General features: G+C 38.3%; 1 protein-coding gene across 1 annotated transcript in view; it reads left to right on the top strand.

Annotated features, from left to right (window-relative positions):
* The window catches only part of LOC103152550 (plexin-A1), a 36,666-nt gene that overhangs the window by 5,726 nt on the left and 12,153 nt on the right, over positions 1-18,787 (top strand). The window contains exons 3-10 of the mRNA XM_007573046.2: positions 4,557-4,699; positions 10,212-10,309; positions 10,736-10,894; positions 11,530-11,596; positions 16,293-16,439; positions 16,987-17,146; positions 17,920-18,023; positions 18,158-18,254. Coding sequence (XP_007573108.1) covers positions 4,557-4,699; positions 10,212-10,309; positions 10,736-10,894; positions 11,530-11,596; positions 16,293-16,439; positions 16,987-17,146; positions 17,920-18,023; positions 18,158-18,254 — 975 coding nt within the window. The remainder of the gene's footprint in view (positions 1-4,556; positions 4,700-10,211; positions 10,310-10,735; positions 10,895-11,529; positions 11,597-16,292; positions 16,440-16,986; positions 17,147-17,919; positions 18,024-18,157; positions 18,255-18,787) is intronic.

An 18,787-nucleotide genomic window follows, 5' to 3' on the forward strand; every position in this document is an offset into this window, starting at 1 on the left:
ATACATTTTGATCATATGTTCTTTGCAGATTTGTTTTTGTTTTTTTCATTCAAAATGTAGTTTTTAAACTTGAACGACCCAATTGAATTCTGCCCAAAGTAGACCACTGAAGACTTGCATTTTATTTTTGCCTTTTTTAAAACATTTTTTTAAACATTCATGCTTTAGATCGTTTTCCTGTTGCTTAAGAACAGGTTGAGCTTAAGAACCAGATTTTCTGTATCAGAATTTACTGGATGAAAGAATTCCTGGTTCCACTGAGAAAGACAAATCATCCGGGTCTTAAAGCAGGTGCTCCATACCATTAGAGTAACACCACAGAGTTTTTGTTGGTATAAAGTTCTTTTTCTGAAAGGCTTTACATCAGATGTAACAGGAATCACACATTCCAAAAATAATAACTACCCCAAAAAAGGTCTTATGGGACTTTAAGATGTTTGTCACTTTGTAGGTGAGCCTTCATCTCATTTTCATTTTAGTGAGAAAAATGAAAATGGTGTGAACCCATCCAAAGTTGAGTCACCAACTGTGATGGGTTCACACCAAACTCCCTTAGTCCCTGAAGGAAATGATATCAGCCGTTCTGAAGATGTTGTTCTAGCTTCATTTGTGGCCTTCTGCTTGAGTCTTTGATGTGACTTTGGAGTAGTTCTGCATTACAGAACCTATGAGGGTTCACCTCTCTATGTTTTTTGTTTGTAGATAAAAGCTCTGATTCTGGTTGACTGGAGTCCTAGAAGATGAGAAAGCTTTGTAAACCATTAGTCCTTGAAGCTTCATTAGATCGGTGTGTGATGGTTTGCTATGTGGTTAATTACTGAGGTTAAGGACATGAGTTTTAGAGGCCTTTCAGGTGTGAGTGTGAGCCACTTTAGGTGTTTACAGGTTAATGCCACAAGCACACAAAGCCACGGCACAAAGTTCTAACATGATCACACCTCAGTCTTGACACAGAGCCATAATTCTAACAGCAGCCAGACGTGTCAAACAAAAGCGGTCAGAGGTTTTGAGTCAAAGCCCTTCATTTTTCAGAGCAACACTTCCACATACCCTGACAGAGGTGACATTTCCCTGAAAGTGTCCTGACCTCATTGGAGTGCCTCAGTTTAAGATGTCATGAAAAACATGAAATGTATGAATCAACAGCCAGTTTTGTGCAGGAGATGAAGCATGGGCCTATTCCCACCCATCCCAAAGCACTCCGCCCCGCCTGCTGCACGCCCATCTGGCCCACAGAGAGGAAGAGGCGCGTGTGGGCGGAGTAGCAGATGAAGTGGGCGGTCCACCATGCGTGTGATAGCTAATGGTGAGGTGTGTGGCGTGTGTGTGTTTGGTTGTGCTCTAAAAAATCTGCAGAGAGAAGAAGCAGGATGCTTGGTTCAGTCATCCATGTAAAGCAGGCATCACAGCATATACCTTTATCTATAGTCTGCTGCTAATGGATACTTACACTTTAGAAGTCATGGTGGACTAATTTATCATAAGCTGTGAAATAGAAACTGGTAAAGAAGAAAACTAATCCAAAAGGATTTAAAAAACTATTTTAGGATTAGAGCATTGTTTGCCTAATTTGTGGATACCTGTGCTGTTACCTTTTCACATAAATTGACAAAGGTAGTCAAACTTTAACTTTAACACTTTAATTTTCATGAATGAATTAAAACATTTTAATGCAATCAAGTCACTATTTTTTTAACATACAAATTTCCGGACAGAACTTTTGTACTTGTGTATTTCTGGTACGCCTGTAAATATGAGGCACCAGGAATGTTTTGGCTAAAGCCAAAGCTTGGATTTATGGAAAGTTTGGTCTTCAAAAAATCAAGGACAGTGTAACAAGCCAAGTTTAGTTCAGAATCACATGGATGCCTGGCTGCCACAACATTAATTAGTTTGTAATTATCCAATCAGTCAGATTGGCTATGTTCTTAGAGAATGTTTAACAGTTTTTTTTTCTTTCTTTTCTTCATAATCTGTCTGTGGGTTAAACAAAGGAAATATTAATTTAGACCTTCATGTTTGCTGCTTCCATGCTTTTTCTTTTCCTTGTATTCACTTCTTGTTCTTTGGACATGTTTTGCTGTTGTTCCCTCTTTCATTATATATTTTTCAAGCAGTTATTCTCTAAAAAGAAAAACAACTTCCGTTCTTCTCGGTAATATTCCATCTTCAGACCTTTTTCTGTGTTTGCCACTCTCATGTCTGTAAAATCCTAATCTCGCTTTCCTATTTTCTTTTCTGCTTTTTTTTTAACTTCACTCCTCCTTTATCATAACTTCTTCTCATTTCTTTCGTCTCTCTGGTGGACCAAACAGTCCAATAACAGCTGGAGGAAATTATGCATGAAAACTCATCCGTTGCTCTCTTTAATAATTATCCAGTCATGCAATTAATTGACTTTCCTTTTCAGGAACTTGGTTTTTCTGTCTCTTGCTTTTGCCTCTTCTCTCCACCTGAGCCATCATTTCTTGTTCATTTCAGAGACTTTCGTTTCCCACTTCCATTTTTTTCCTGTCTTTTTTTATAGACCTTTGCAGAGATTCCTGTCATTGAAAGATATTTCCTTTTTTAGATGTAACTTCAACATTTCTGCATGCTCTTATGGAAAACTGAAGTTAATACAAATATGTTTTCAGAGTAAATAGCTTGGATTATTTACATGTGAGAATTAAATTTAACAATTTACATTGTAATAGACCTCTAGAAACCAAAAGATGTGCATATTTTTGCCACATCTTGCAGTCATATATTCACAGATGTGTAAATTACATATGTTCCTTTGTTAAACACATGAAATTCTTTCTGAATCGATCATGTGATAATTTTTTATGATCCATCCACTCATTCTTTTATGTTTCTACCTCATTAAGCGTCCTTCTGAACCTTGTTCTTCATCTTTGCTGACATTCATTTCTTTATTTGTTGTCCCCAGTTCTATTCTTTTGCTGCATATCTTCCCTTTCTCTCTCTGCCTTTCTTCCTGTCTAACTACTGTCGACTAACGACGACAAATGCCTTTAAAAATATTCTGAGGAAGAGCCAGGTTAGATTGAAATGTCAGTAAATGAGTCATTCTGACTCAATATCTCTTATCACCACCCTTCTTCTTTGGAAGCATTTAGAAAAAGTAGGAGCAGAAAAAATTCCAACAGGCCAACCTTGTATATGAAATTAAATGATAGCTGCAGTAAAAACAATAAAACAGTTTATAATTGTTCTTATGATCTGTGTCTTGTGAAATCACTAACACTCAGTGCTACGTAAGTTTATTGTATTGATTTAATGTACAGAATGCAGAGAAATAAGTGATTAGCTTGCATTACTAATTGTAGTTAGCATGAATGCTAAGTATGTGACTGGTCACGACCAAAGCAGGAACAAGTCCTCCCAGGAGCGCTTTGAGCTCGTTACAGCTTTTGAAAGTGTGGATTTTAAGATTTCTAATGATGTCAAACACATGGAAATAAAAAACAAAAATAGTAATTACTTTTCTTTCCAGTAGGTTTGGCTGTCTCATCCCATTATCACCTTCTGTTTGTTTACTGGGAGACACTACCAACAACATTAATGATTTCCCAATTACTAAACAACTTCTTATAGCTTTAATCATTGCTAAGAAAACAATTGTTATGAATCGGAAAACAAGGATTACCATCAGTGTGACACATTGGAAAAATTCACTCATTGAACACATTTCAATAGAAAATAAAATAGATTTTATATGATTCTCATAAATACTTTAAATAACAGCATCTATGTACTGTGATCACTGTTTTCACCCTGCCTTGCTCTTCCTCCTTTTTCCTTTGTCAGCATCATCTCTCTCTCATCATGTCATGTAGTTCCTGTACAACAAATTTCACTCAGTATAAATTCATTCATCAATTCCATTAATGGATCTGTCATATGTCCATATTTACCTGTATTTCATAATTTATTGATATGTTATTCTTATTGCTAGTACTAAGATATATATTTATATAATTATTGTTGCTTTTTCTTTTTTTGTTTTGTTTTTGTTGGTTTGTTTCTTGTGTTCTGTTTTTGTTTTTATTTTATTGCTCTACATACTCATAATGTCATTCATATTACCATTTCTGCTCACACACTCTCATATATACACACACGCACACACAGTTAATGATACTCATTCTCTGCAACACCATACCTCTGTTTTCTATTTTTTTTGTTAGCTCAGCGATTTTATTATCCTTTCATTATGTAATATGTCACTCTGTTTTTGTTATTATTTTGATATTAAATAAAATTATACAAAAAATAAATAAATAAAATGAGCAGTTAATCACAGTACATCTATTAATGAAGGAAAACTCAATATGGTATAGCAACTCATCCTTTCAGCTGTTGGTGTTGAGCAGCTCTACATCACAATTAGATCTACTTTATTATCTTGCAGATGGTGAGTTTCTCCTTAGTAGTACTGAAGGCAGTCCAGGTACCACCAGTGGTACCTTACCAGAGTTTAAGAACAAATAAAGTTAAAACTGAACCTCTAGTACTCCATTTTTATCCATCTGCCGTTTTTTGTTGTGCAGCTTTCGCTGAGCTCCAGACAGACATCCACGAACTGACCCAGGAACTGGACGGCGCAGGGATTCCCTTCTTGGACTATCGCACATACGCAATGAGAGTCCTGTTCCCTGGAATTGAGGATCATCCTGTGCTTAAGGAGATGGAGGTACGGGTCAGTACACCATCGGCCAAATTTCATACTGAAACAAACTAACAATCAACTTAACAGAACCTAAAGCTAGCAGCCAATACTAATCCACTAACACTGCCTTTAAGTGTTTCTGAAGTTGTTTTTAATACTCTTAAAGTGTCCCTCTGGCTTTTCCGCTTAATTCCTTTTCCATCATCCCATGATGGGCTTCATCAAAGGCAGGTTTTTGAAAAAAGTCTGACACTAAAAAGAGCCCAAGATGTCGTTTACCTCAAAGCAATCACATGACCTACTTTGCCTTTTATGTGTTTATCCCCATCACATTCAATGCAAATAACTTTTCAAGAGCCCTGGTGTCATCTTTAGTCGAGTCTCAGAGGAAAATTTTCTTCAGTTTTTTTTATTTTTATTTTATTTTATAGAGAGTTATAAACTTGTGATTCATTTAAATAAAATCCTATAAAAAATCACAAGCAAAAAAAATGCTTAGGAAATAGAAAAATGAAGGTAGTACAGAGGGAAATTAAGAGTCTGGGTTATTTGACTGCTGCCTGCATTATACATCACTGCTGAGTTTCTAATTGAATTTTTGCATCCACCTTCTGAGCACAGCAGAATGAAGATGGTGAAGCTGATATCTACAGACTTTTCACCACCCAGACCAGTGGAAGTAGAATTAATAGTATGTCTCCAAATACTGCTCTCCCTCAGACCTAAAAATATAAATAAAATAAAGCCAAGTTTGTAATCAGCAGAATCATTAAGATGTAGAATCCGGTCCTGCTCCGTTGGCTTTGATTGGAGCGCTGACTTTTTGGAGTAAAAGAATAATTTGTTTGACCTTTAACAGCTTAATTTAATCACTCTAATCCAGACAGTGGATTTTCTTTTGAAAGGGAAGCTCTCTGGGTGGTCTTTGAGCTGTCTTTTTTTTACCTTTTCTATTCATTCTTCGTGATTCAGCTTTAGCTTTATTTAAACAAAATGACCCCCCCCCCAGTGCCCTGAGAGTTTCACTGGTTTTCAGCTTAAAACTTTAAACTTTTAAACAAATATGTCAGAGGAATTTTGACAGTTTTTTGACACCAAATGCAGATGAAATGACATTAAAGAAGAAAACCTGGAATAAACTTGAACAACACCACATCGCACCCACTTAATGACTCATTGTTTTCCAGCATATCTAGAAAATGCAACTAATTTTGTCTCACCTTAAGTAGAATCATAATGAAGTTGATCTAATATGGTGTATTTAAGGTGAGACAATGCTAACATGATTTGTTACCCAACAATATTAAACTAACTGCCCAATTAAAGGAAGGGGTCAGGGCCACGTTAGTCTGTTTCCTCATAACTTAACAATTTGATCACGGGCTAAGCAAATGCTATAATAGATATATTGTTTAAGCTAGTTACAAAATTAACATTCTCACTGGACAAGCCCCCATTTGTTTTGCAGCCCAACTGGGCAGGAATAGAGTAAGAAACAACCAGAGAAAAAAAGTTGACCAGACTTAGAAGGCAACATAAAACACCAAGGGAGGTTGTCCGTTTGCTTATAGCACGTATAAAATATACATATTTTGGGCATGTTAGCAAGTCAACAGATTTTCCCGCCTCAGTGAGGTGGATTATTTTGTTGATTCTGCTGTTGCTTTACTGGGCTTACAACTTGAACTTGATATGTTTCTGTATAATTAATTTGGTCCATATTGTGATCAATATGGTAAGATCACAACTGGATTTTTTTAAGTAGTGGCAAAGTGCTGTTACTATAATACTTGGCATGTGTAGAATACTCCTCAACAGGCACCTCAGCTGCACACACACTTAAAGCAGTTTGACAGAATTTTGTGGTAATGTCGTAGAAATGTCCTCTTCTTGGTGACTTCATTGTCGTCCCCGAAAAGTTTGGATACGAAGCAGCCTAAAGTACAAAAGGATGAATTGCTAAAAAGACAAAAATGTCCTACTCCCGTTTCTTACCCGTACTCTTCACATCAGGTGGGCGCTTTCTCAGTCTGGTAAGCTGTAAAGTCTCATTTATTCACATGAGCCACTCAAAGACACCTCTCAAATGCTTCAATTCTTTACTCCTTATGAGTGTTATTAGTCAAAAGTAAGAGAAACTGTACAAAACCAAATTACAGCCTTCAAAACAGATCAAGATGTCAACCACAGACATGATCGGCCATTAACCAAAGTCCCTAAAGCATGAGTGCACCTTTTAATTTAAAGGTCAGGTAGGCATTGAGCAAAAGGGTGCTCCCTTGTTTTATTGCTGCGTCTAGACTTTATTCTTTGTCCCTCTGTATTTCCCCCCAGGCTTGACCGTATAATCCAATGGCCTGGATAAACCAGTGCTCTTCTCTTTATTGCTCTGTGTGGCTGCTCTCTATCCTAAGTTGAGCAGACAAACTACACACACATTGACAGGAGACTCAAATGTCCTCACATATGTGGACATAAAGCTGGAATCAGCCTTAAAATCAGGTGAAAACTCAGTGCAGTATGTACACGCATCCCTCTTCTATCTTTGCCTTATCTCAGTCTTTTTTTTTTTTTTTTTTACTCTCAGGCACATCACTCTCAGCTTCCCCCTCGGAGGCCCTGGGAATCTCATTTAGCACTTTACAGAGAGGTCCAGACACTTTATTATGGCATGTCTGAAGAGAGGCGGAACAGAAAGCACAAGTGGGGGAAAATGAATGAAAAGGGAATAAGTGTTAGGGTGTGTCAAAGTTAAAAAGATACTCACCAGCGAAGGATTGGATAAATTCAATATGAGACTTGAAGGATGTATAAAAATAATAAGAATGAGAGTGAGAGGAAGAATTAGAGTAGTGAAGGAGGGCATCTTCATGGGGTTTAGTGTGTTGTTGATAAGTAGTGACAGGTGCCAGCCAGGGGAACAAGCAGGGTGCACCTCTGTCACCAACTCTGACACACATATAATCCTGCCAGGCACTGATGTGCCTTCCTGTTTACATTGCTCTCAATTTCCTGCTTCTCTCTGAGTTTGACAGAAATGCTTTTCAGGTGGAGACTAGGCCAGATAGATACTTAGAAATAGTTCAGCATTTTTTTAAATGAGGTTTGTCTTCAGGGCTGTCGATTGTACCTAGGCTTCCATTTGTCATGTTGAGCCAATGCTTCAAAATGTCACAAAAAATAAAGTGCAAGTTAGGCTTGAATTCCTTGACTGGTTTGGAGCAAATGACCCCGGCTATGCAAAGCGTGTCATTTAATTACGTAAGCGTCATTATGTCAAATATTGACACTGTATATAATTGTAATAAAACAAGGTGTAGAGGTTGCCTAGACCACAAATCTCAGAAAAATGGAGAGAGACGTCTGACCAGGAGGTTTGTACGTATAAAACTTTCAGTTTCTTACCACTGGTAAGACATTGACCCACCAGTATATGGGAGCATTTTAACACTTTCATCCCAGCCAAGAGTGCCTCTTGCTGGCCACCCCAGGCAAACTGCCCTCCCCTCCGTTCTGGAAGTTTGGAATGTGGTTAGTTTGCTACTTCAGAACTTATTCAGCAAATGTTTTCATTTCCCTCTTTGGTGTGTTAACTATTTTTTCAGAAAAGCCAAAAACCACCTCAAGCAACTATAAAAATGTTTTTGCGAAGTTGAAGTAATTTTGAATTTTGTCATTTCCTTCAACATTTTCTAATGCGATGCTTCGAAATACGCCTTTAAAAAAATGTTAATGGAAATTCACCTGCTGTAACTCTGGAGGGCATCTGTTGAGCATGGTGCATCAAAACTATCTGACCATCCACACCAGTTTCATCCAATCAGTGGATGACTTTCCGAGTCAGACCTGGTCTGTTCAGGTGTTCAGATGCAGCAGCTTGAAAGAGGCTTATGTTGTCTTTGTCCTTTCTGTCAGCCCATGGCTGTCATGACCTCACATGCTCTTTATTTAATGCACTTTGGTTGCTGTTGTATGAAACCTCACCTCTGTGCCCAGACCTGTGTTTAATGCCTCCTAAACTGAAGTACCCCCAAACCTCAGACCTTCATCCGACAAATACCTTGAGAAATTTTAGTAGCCCTGCTAACTGAGTTTAACAGATTCATTTTAGGGAAGTGTACCTTGTAGTTGCATATTTAATTGCTTGTTACATTGGATATTACTGTTATGAATCAGACATGTTTTGTGTTGAAATGAGAGCTTAGACTGAGCCAACCTACTGTAGGGCAGCCACTGAACTTGACTAACATATGGAGAAAGGAACCCTGAAGAACCATTTCCATCTACTGTCTGTTCAACTTCAATTTATGTTAAATGCAAATGTGAATACTAAAAGAATGTTTTGTTAAAAGCAAGATATTAACTGCTCTCAATCTTTTTCAGAACTCTGCTTCAAAAGTTGTAAATTATCCCTTTAGGCTTTAGAGCTTTAAACATTTCATTAAAGGGCCTCCAGCTAAACAACTGAGTTGAAATTTAAGTTGATCTGAGCAAATTTAAAATGAAATCCTTTCAGTACATTACAGACAGACATGCAGACAGGCCAGATGGTTTAAATGCACGTGGCTCTCTGGCAAAGGCGACAATTAAAAATTCTTGTTTCATTGATTTTTCAACTGGAGAAAGGTCCAAGGCTTTCGCCCCCCTGATGTCAAGCAGACAATCGTGTTAGATTGTCTGCTAAAATCGTTTGACATCAAACACATCACACAGCAGCACAGCAGGAGGAGCAGTAGTCAATCAGCCGCAGCTTGGTGTTTAACAAGACAGTATTGGATCTCGGCACAAGCTAAAGAAATGCCTGCTTTCTGATGTGTTTGTTTGCATGTGTTAGTCTTCCTCCAGTCATTTTTTTAAAAAACTCTTTAAAAAAATCTAGTCTTCTTTACATTTCTTTCATGAAAATATTTTGTTGTGCCTTAAAATAGTAGGCTATATTTGTTCGTTTGTTGCACTATTATTCTTCAGTATAGTATAACTTGAAACTCCGCTAGTTTTGCTGAATTAAGACAAGTCTTTAAGAGAAGCAGACCAGAACTCCTCCAGAGCAAATAGTCCCTGCCTGTTATCACAGATGCTTGGTGGAAGTTTTTGCCACTACAGATGCCAGAACCAGTCAGAAGGTTTAAGGTTAATATCATTTTCATAACAGCTCAGGTTGGTTAGGATCGATTTGTTTCCCCTTTATAAATTAATTTGTCATTTTAAGATTTCCACTTTAAGTCCAGTTATCCAGGTTATCAAAATGTGCTTGATGTGTGGAAAATTAAACTGACCAAAAAAAAAAAAAACAGCAAAAGACAAAAGCTTTTGTATGGTATGATACCAACAGGTTAGAAATAGGCTCTCTCACTCTGAGATTGATTCAAAAGGAGCTCAGACATAAAATGGACCAGGAGGTTTGAATCTTTAAAGGCCTGGGCCGTCAAATCAGCCTAATAAAAGAACAGGAACAGGTTTATAGATGGAAAATGTCATTTTACTTCCATTAGACGCTGTTGTCATGCTGTCCATCTGTCACTGTGCTTTTATTCAGGTCCAAGCCAATGTTGAGAAGGCACTCACGCTGTTTGGCCAGCTGTTGACCAAGAAGCACTTCCTGCTGACATTCATACGTACACTTGAGGCTCAAAGGTCTTTCATTGGTTTAATTCATATAAATAATTTGTTGTGTATTTTTATGCATTTAAACAAATGTAAGATTCTTTTTAGGGAAATAAACTTGGTAGTTGCACATTTAATTGCTTGTTACATTGGATATTACTGTTATTAAAAAAGCCCTACAACATTACAAACAGTAATGGTTGTGTTTGGTCATTAATTAGACCACAAAAGACTAAATTTATGATGAAAAAAGTTGCAAACATTAACAATTCAGCAATGCTAAATTAGCTGGAAAATTCCTCTTTGTGCACCATTTAAATAAGATTAAATAAGCATTAATATTTAAAACAAAACCTTTAGATTAATTGTGCACTTTTGAATTTATAAGAAGAAAGCTTCCAGTGGGAGACAACAAAAGGCCATTAAAGCGTGTGGGCTGTTCTGATGCGTTGCCAGGTCGTTTTCTATGCGGGATCGAGGCAACGTGGCATCTCTGATCATGACGGCCCTGCAGGGGGAGATGGAGTACGCCACAGGGGTCCTGAAACAACTGCTGTCTGATCTGATAGACAGAAACCTGGAGAGCAAAAATCACCCCAAACTGCTGCTCAGGAGGTGAGAAAGGAGAGATTTGAATGGCTTAAACTACACTGGTTTACTTTCCTTCTGTACAAGTTTTACTGGCAAACTTTACATAGGATGTCAGTTTTGTTAGAATCATCTGTTCAGTTTAAATTAGTATGTCTTTAATTTCAAAGTTTTTTTAGAGACATTTTAGCAAATATTTTTTGGCTCATAAACATTTTAGCTGCAAACACAAACACCTGATATATTCAGTTTAAAATTTAAAGAAAAATGCTTGATCTTTAAAGCTCCTCGCTTAACACTGTTGAGTAAAAACAGACACTATGGTGTGAATGGCTCTGTGGCTTTGAGGATGTTAAGGACAATTAAATAATAAAATACCACACAAATTAAAAAAAAAATATGCCATACGTTCTGCTTACTGGCACATTATGATACATTTGCAAGAAATTTCTTAGATCACATTTTACCTTTCCAACCTCGCATTGCCTTTTGGATTGTTATTTGTTGTGATTTTCTTTTACTTAAAAATAATTATTTTTATAAAAACCATTCAGAATATGTTTCATTATCATATCTGGAAACTCACCAAAGGCTGTTGTATATGTCCAGAAACAAAACCTTGATCTTATCACTTCTTGTTTTGCTCTTTTCTTTCATGTTAGAACGGAGTCTGTTGCTGAAAAGATGCTAACCAACTGGTTTACTTTCCTCCTGTACAAGTTCCTCAAGGTGAGACATTAATTTTTTTATCATAATTGAGTATATCCATTTAACCATATAATCTGATCTTATTTATATGGTTTATTGTTCATAAAGCCTAGTGTTATGGCTCAGTTTAGCGTGCTAGCTTGGGTACCTTGACTTAATACACAGTACGCAGATAGAATGGCAGAAATAACATGTTTTTCACAAGCAGTTCAAGGCTTTGTTTACCCTGTGTACTTCATAAACAGTGAAAAAGCTGTTAAAGAAATACATTTTTGGCTGCTTCCTTTATGTCTGTGTCATGTGACCTGCTCAGCCAGGGCTCAGTTTCCCCTCAGGCTGACAGCTGTGTGGGAGAAACCTTGAGCTCTGCAAGCAGCCATAACACTAGAGGTTAAAAAGTTTGATATTCAAAGCAAAGCACCAAGTTTATGAAACAGGTAAACAACTTTTCTTCCAAGTTTTATCCTCTCATATGATTCATTGGAACAGCAAGTAAACATTTGACAAGGGGAATCATCAAAGAGTCATATCAAAACACAGAAGACGCACTCTAGTGTTAGCATGCTGCTGCAGAAAACTTCACACACAAATATCAGCAGAAGTGACACGTAGATCTACTGAATAATTTGTAGCTATATGAGCCAAATTGAATGGAAACAACAAACCCAAGTGAGTTTTTGTTGACTTTTGTCAGATCAGTTTAGCATCTTTCTGAAACCCAGTTAGCATTAATGTTCTAGCAGAGAAGACTGCTGCAAAAACTATGTGGACAAAACACTGGCCGAGAAAAGAACTAGCAATAAGATGTATGAAATTGAAGCTTGTATCTGAGGATATTTTAACTCTATGAATAACTACCATTCACTCTTAAATCCATGTGCTGTTATTCTTTATCTGTACAAAAACCACTTTGAGAAAACACAAAATGCCTATTAGATTTTAAGAGATTAGCAAAAGTGTGAATTAGCATAAATATATTTTTCTTCATCTTCATGTTGCTGCAGTATCTAGCACTGTTACCATGCAGCAAAAAGCATGAGGACTTATGGCATAGAGTTTGCATGTTCTCCATGTGGATATGTGGGGTCTTTCCGGGTACCCCACACATACACTGAGACGTTAGACTTAAAACCATGAGTTACATCATGGTTTTAAGTCCAAACCATGGACTTAAAACTTAAAACCGCTCCTGGTCTAAAACAACCAATCAGAGCCAGGAGGATGGTCTTAGCGCTGTCATGACCCTTGTATTCATGCTGCTAAATGTGCTGAAAGCGGAGAAGCAACTTACAGTTTCAGGAAAACTTTTTTTCTGCCATCATTGGTGTCCATGCTTCTTATTGTTGCCATTCATGAGAGCCTCTGTTGCTGTGAAGCAACTGGAGGTAGGGAGCATAACATTCATGAGCATGATTGACAGTGCTAAGACCCTCCTCCTGGCTCTGATTATTTGTTTCTGACTAAACAGTGTATTTAATCAGATGAGAGCAGGTCCACATAGAGAAGGCAGAGGAGCTCAATTAGGCTAGGTTTGGACACAAACACGTCTTCTGCGTGTTTGTGTATGCGTGTGTGTGTCTGTGCGTGTGTGTGTGTCCAGGAACAGATGAATATTTTAACTAACTTTGTAAATTTCCTGTTTAACTATTCAGTTTGACAGTTTTTTAGATGAGAGGATGCATGGATTTTGTAATACCTGGAATTCAGAAAAAATTTGGATACAATACAATAACAATCCATCCATCCATCCATTTTCTTCCGCTTCATCCGGGGTCGGGTCGCGGATGAAGCGGACCAACCCTGCTTCATCTGAATACTACCCGTGGAAAGTAGTATTCCACTTTAGGTAAAATGTTTTGTTTTTGCCAAGAAACAATCTCTTCTTTCCTAACTTTGTCCCCTTGTCTCACACGTCCTCTTCACTGATCTTTTTTTTTAGCTCACATCTTCTCCTTCTATGATCTCTCTTTCATCTCAGTCTTTCTTTTGTCATTATTGAGCTGTCAGTCTCGTCTCTCCCTTAAGGTCATTTGCCTCTCCAGAGGGTGTGGGATGTGGCACACTGCTGTCCTCCTGCCTTCATCTTTGTCTTATCTCTTTCCTTGTGCCTTGATTGAAAAAAACCTCAATAAAAACACATCCAATTATTTATTTATTCATTTTTTTATCATTTCAGATATTTTCAAAATCTGAAGAGGACATTGATTTTCATACATTTTTTTTAAAGATTTGTTTTGAAAAGATTGAAACATTTACATGAAGATAATTCTGTGTTTTAAAACACATGACAAGTGGAACCTAAATGTCTCCACATATTTTTATGTCTTCTAATAACAAATAATCAAACATCTGGCATATTTCAATTCATTTAACACTAACATTCCAAATATGTAAATCTTAAAGTAAAAATTTCAGTTCAATAAGAGCAGTTGCTGTAACCTTGAAAATTTACCACTGACATATGTTTAAGGAAGCTTGATGAAAGCCAGGGAGTGTGCAGGCCAAAGCTGCATGTTGTGGAGGAGCTTCCAGTGAATGCAGAAGCGTAACACCCCGGTGTCTTCAGCAGCTGCCTGCTTAATTGGCCCTGATGCTAACAAGCTTCTTGAAGCTCATGTAGGTGGAAGGAGGCCGAGGACAAGAAAAGGTTGAAGGTGGGAACCACTGCTGGTGGTTAGAGGAAAGATGAATCTGAGAGGGCATTGCCATCAGGTGTAAGGGAAACAGGAAAAGGGAATTGAGGAGGGAGAGAAAGGCAGCAGATCTGACCGGACTGGACTTAGAAATGACAAGTGTTTGAGCATTAAAGTTTGTTTTTGAAATAATTATCATTCATATGTAAATGATTTATGAAAGTTTTCTCTCTAGAAGAATTCTAAACCTTTTTTTTTTACATTTTGTAAAATTAGGACATTTTTGAATGTATTATATTGGGATTTTATGTGACAGACCAACAGAGTAGCTTAAAACTGAGACATAAAAGGAAAATAATGTTTTCCAAGATTTTTCTAAATCTGAAAAGCTTTTTACATTTAGCTATCATTAACCCAATACCCCTAAATAAAATCCAGTTCAACCTCAGCATGTCACAATGAGCAACAAATCCATTAATCACATGACAAATTAAAAAAAGCTAGATAATTTCCATTTGACTAACTGCTTTTTAAAATTTTGTTTACAGAGACTTCAGTGTTCATTTTATTTGTTGTTTCAGTTTTTTTGTATTTGTTTATTTATTCTAGAAATATAAAATATCTTCCATTTCCAGTGTCAAATGTTTGTTAGAAATTAAAGTTTATTGATCCAGTTGCATTATTATGCCATTACCAAGATATTGCTTGAAAATGGACTCCAAACAACATTATTGTTTGTCACAATAACGTTTTTTTATTTCAAACAGACAAAAAGTAAAAACAAGAAAAAATTCAAATTATCATGCCATATTGACATGTAATTTTACATTACCTGTTTGATAAGGAGTAGGTAGAAAATATAAGATCTTATGATTTCCTTGCTCAGTCCTCTGTGCTAATAAAGTCAGCATAGAGTTATAAATACATTTGTAACTGAAATAGAGTTACATTTTCTTTTCATTTTTAAAAGTAAAGAGTGAATACAAGAGATGAAGAAGTGGACGACAAAAATGGAACGGCAACTGATGTTAAAGGGAGGAAAGTAGAAATGTGTGTGTTGGAGAAAAGGAACGAGCTATCAAGTATGCTTGAAGGTGAGATGGAGAAATGTGTACTTTCCCTCCTTGTTCTCATCCGAAGCAAAATACACACACACACACACACACACACACACACACACAGCCAGTCTGAAGTATCTCCCCGAGCAGCACACAGTCAGTCATTAAACTCTTGTCAGGATGAGTATTGGCCGTGATGTGTCCTCCTTCTTCCATCTAAACTGCTGCTCCATCAGCTGGGGGACTTTTCCTCAGCCCAAGTGATGACTAATGACACTATTGATTGGCAAGTGTCTCTGATGGAGAGAGGAAGGTACGAAGCATACTTACAGTGTAACATCTGTGTCTGCTAACAAACGCTCAACAGCTTTTAGTCGAGTCCAGAGGGAACAAAGTTTACGTAACACAACTTTATCATTCACATTTCAAGACAAAGTCAAATGCAAAGTCTTTTCAAGGAGCTGTGGATAATTTTGGACAGGAAACACAAATATTCAAGATTCCATTTGAACAACAGCAGTCCTGGGTCATCTCTTATGGTTGCGCCGCACAAGTTTTCTATTAGATTTAGGTCTGGAGACTGAGGTTGTCATAGAACAGGGTGTCAGCGCATCCTGAAGTCTTAATATGTCTTATATTCATTAAGAAACATGTAAGTTGGCCTTAAATATGTTAATCAAGTCTTAAATTTTGTCATGCCAGGACTACTTAATCTCCTATATTCTATGGAACTTATTTTTCTCATGGATTATTAATTAGATATTCGTAAAATTGCAATTACCTCCTGACCTCATGATTCAAATACAGTCGGACAAAATTAAAAACAAGTTTTATTCCAGGAAATTCCAGGTGTTCAAATACTCCAGCAAACTGTTTACCTCAAGTATTTTTTTTTCCCTTTCATCCTGAATTACGGATTTTATTTCCCTTCTCTAGAAAGTCTAGAAACGATTCCAGCTTGAGGAAAATCCCGCTCTGCCTGAGCTGCAGATAACTCTGACATCCTTGTGCCTCCTCCCTCACCAGGAGTGCGCCGGCGAGCCTCTGTTCATGCTGTACTGTGCCATCAAGCAGCAGATGGAGAAGGGACCCATTGACGCCATCACAGGAGAAGCCCGCTACTCCCTCAGCGAGGACAAACTCATCAGGCAACAGATTGACTACAAAACACTGGTCAGTAAACTTCCTGCGTCTTTGGGCCCGTTCGGTCTCAGTCACTTGACAGGTTACTGAGCTTTAGTCACACTAATCAGCTGTCTGACTGCAGAAGACTGCTTCCCTGATTAGTGAGGAGTATACTCAGCTTCCCTGCATGGTAAACGTGGCACTTCACATCCATCCAGCGCTGTTTGGTGTGGGGATGTGATCTGGCTATGAAGTGACTCATCTTGTGCCCAGTGCCAACTATGTTGTCTATCAAAACAAAGCACTCATGGTTTGGACTGGAAACACAATAAGGCACATGAGGTTCCTCTGTAGTTGTTTTGGTCGACACTCAAGTGTGAATGTTGAGTTATTTTGGATCCAGTCGGTCGAAGCAGACCGGGAGTTCGACCAAGGTTTGAAGTGGCTGCTGCATAGGTGTAAAAATGCTGTCATCCACCTGAACAACCATACAGACATCTCAACAGCTGGCTGTTAGCATGAAGCACTCCTGATTAGGCCCAGTACCATGTGTCTGTAACTATATCCTTTCTGCTCTGCTGTTTTTTTCTGCCAGACGCTGCACTGCGTTAACCCGGAGAATGAAAACGCCTCAGAGGTGACGGTCAAGTGTCTGAACTGTGACACCATCACTCAGGTCAAGGAGAAGTTGCTTGATGCCGTGTACAAAGGCAGCCCTTACTCACAAAGACCAAAGGCGTCTGATATGGATCTTGGTAAGCCATGCAGTTCTGTCAGCAAGAAGAATAAAGTTGTATTAATCTATCTTAACTTTCTCAGTTCACATATTCAATAATGATTTCAAACTTAATGAACTATTGATGGTATTTTGTGACATGTGGGAAGAAAATGTCCATTGTTACACTAATTTTGTTCAACTCACATAAAGAACAGCTCCACTCACCAGCCACTATATTAGGTACACCTGACAGTACCAGTTTGGACTAATTTGCTTTCAGAGCTGCCTTAGTTCTCCGTAGTAGAGATTCAATTAGAATGGGTCCATGCTGATATGTTTTCATTGAACACTTACTGCAAATCCGTTGTGAAAGTCTCCTGTTTTACCCTATAACAAAGAGACTGAGGTGTAGTGACTGGACAGGGCAGCAGAGTACAGTGAACCCAATGTCATATTCAGGAAACATGGCATGTGCCTGTGGAAGTAGCCATCAGAAGATGCTTTTACTTTGGACGTGACGAAATGGAAATAGTCAGCAACAATACTGAGGTAGCACTGAAATTTAAATGGAGTCGATACTAAGTGGCCCAAGGCTGGCTGAGCAAGTATCCCCACCACCCTTTTACACAACCATAGCCAGCCTGGAGGCAATATTGCAGCACCTGGTCATTCGTGTCAGATATTTTTTAACTCAGTGCAGATCGCTCTCCACCGTTCACTCTAACTTGTTGATTTGGAAGGTGCCGGTTTCCCTGCACTGGCATTTATATGAACCCTATTCTCTTTGCTTCCAACTTCCCTCTTTAAAAGAATGGCGTCAGGGTCGAATGGCCAGAATCATTCTGCAGGATGAAGACGTCACGACCAAGATCGACAACGACTGGAAAAGACTCAACACGCTAGCTCACTATCAGGTAAGCAAACACACAACAAGCGCACATAACACAACCCACTGAAAGAGATTCACGAGCAGGTGTGTGTGTGTGTGTGTGTGTGTGTGTGTGCGCGTGCGCGTGCGTGTGTGTGTGTGTGTTTTTTTGCTGTGCAGGTAACAGATGGCTCAGTGATCGCCCTGGTGCCAAAGCAGAACTCTGCGTACAACATCTCCAACTCCTCCACCTTCACAAAGAGCCTCAGCAGATACGGTGCGGCTCGGTTTCTTTTCGCAGCTCCTTTCCATTTAAATCATTCCATCAATGATTTCTCTCTCTGCCTCTCGTCCCGCCACAGGTCTGAGCTCTCTTTCATTCACTCTTTGTTTGTCAGGGTCGTGATTGGGACCCATTTTTTTCTTACCTCCCCACCCGCCTGAGTGAATGGCAATCCTTTATATCCATTGCCATCAGCCCAGGCCAAGGCTATTCCACGGCTATTGCCAAAGCAGTCCATAAATGACGGGCATTAAAGTAGACACCTTGCTCTCTGGCTGACAGAGTGAAAAAGAGAAAGGACACCTGGAAGTCACAAAGATAGAGGCCCAAGCATTGTAAGCTTCAGTGGAAAATCAAATTATTTACAGAATAAATTACCCCATGGAAACAAACCAAGAAAAACCTGAACCCTTATCTGGTGCATAGTGGGTTTTGTTAACCCTTGCACCATCCATCCATCCATCCATCCATCCATCCATCCATCCATCCATCCATCCATCCATCCATCCATCCATCCATCCATCCAT

The sequence above is a fragment of the Poecilia formosa genome, unplaced genomic scaffold (assembly GCF_000485575.1).
Source record: "Poecilia formosa unplaced genomic scaffold, Poecilia_formosa-5.1.2 Scaffold316, whole genome shotgun sequence".
In the NCBI taxonomy this organism is placed as follows: domain Eukaryota; kingdom Metazoa; phylum Chordata; class Actinopteri; order Cyprinodontiformes; family Poeciliidae; genus Poecilia; species Poecilia formosa.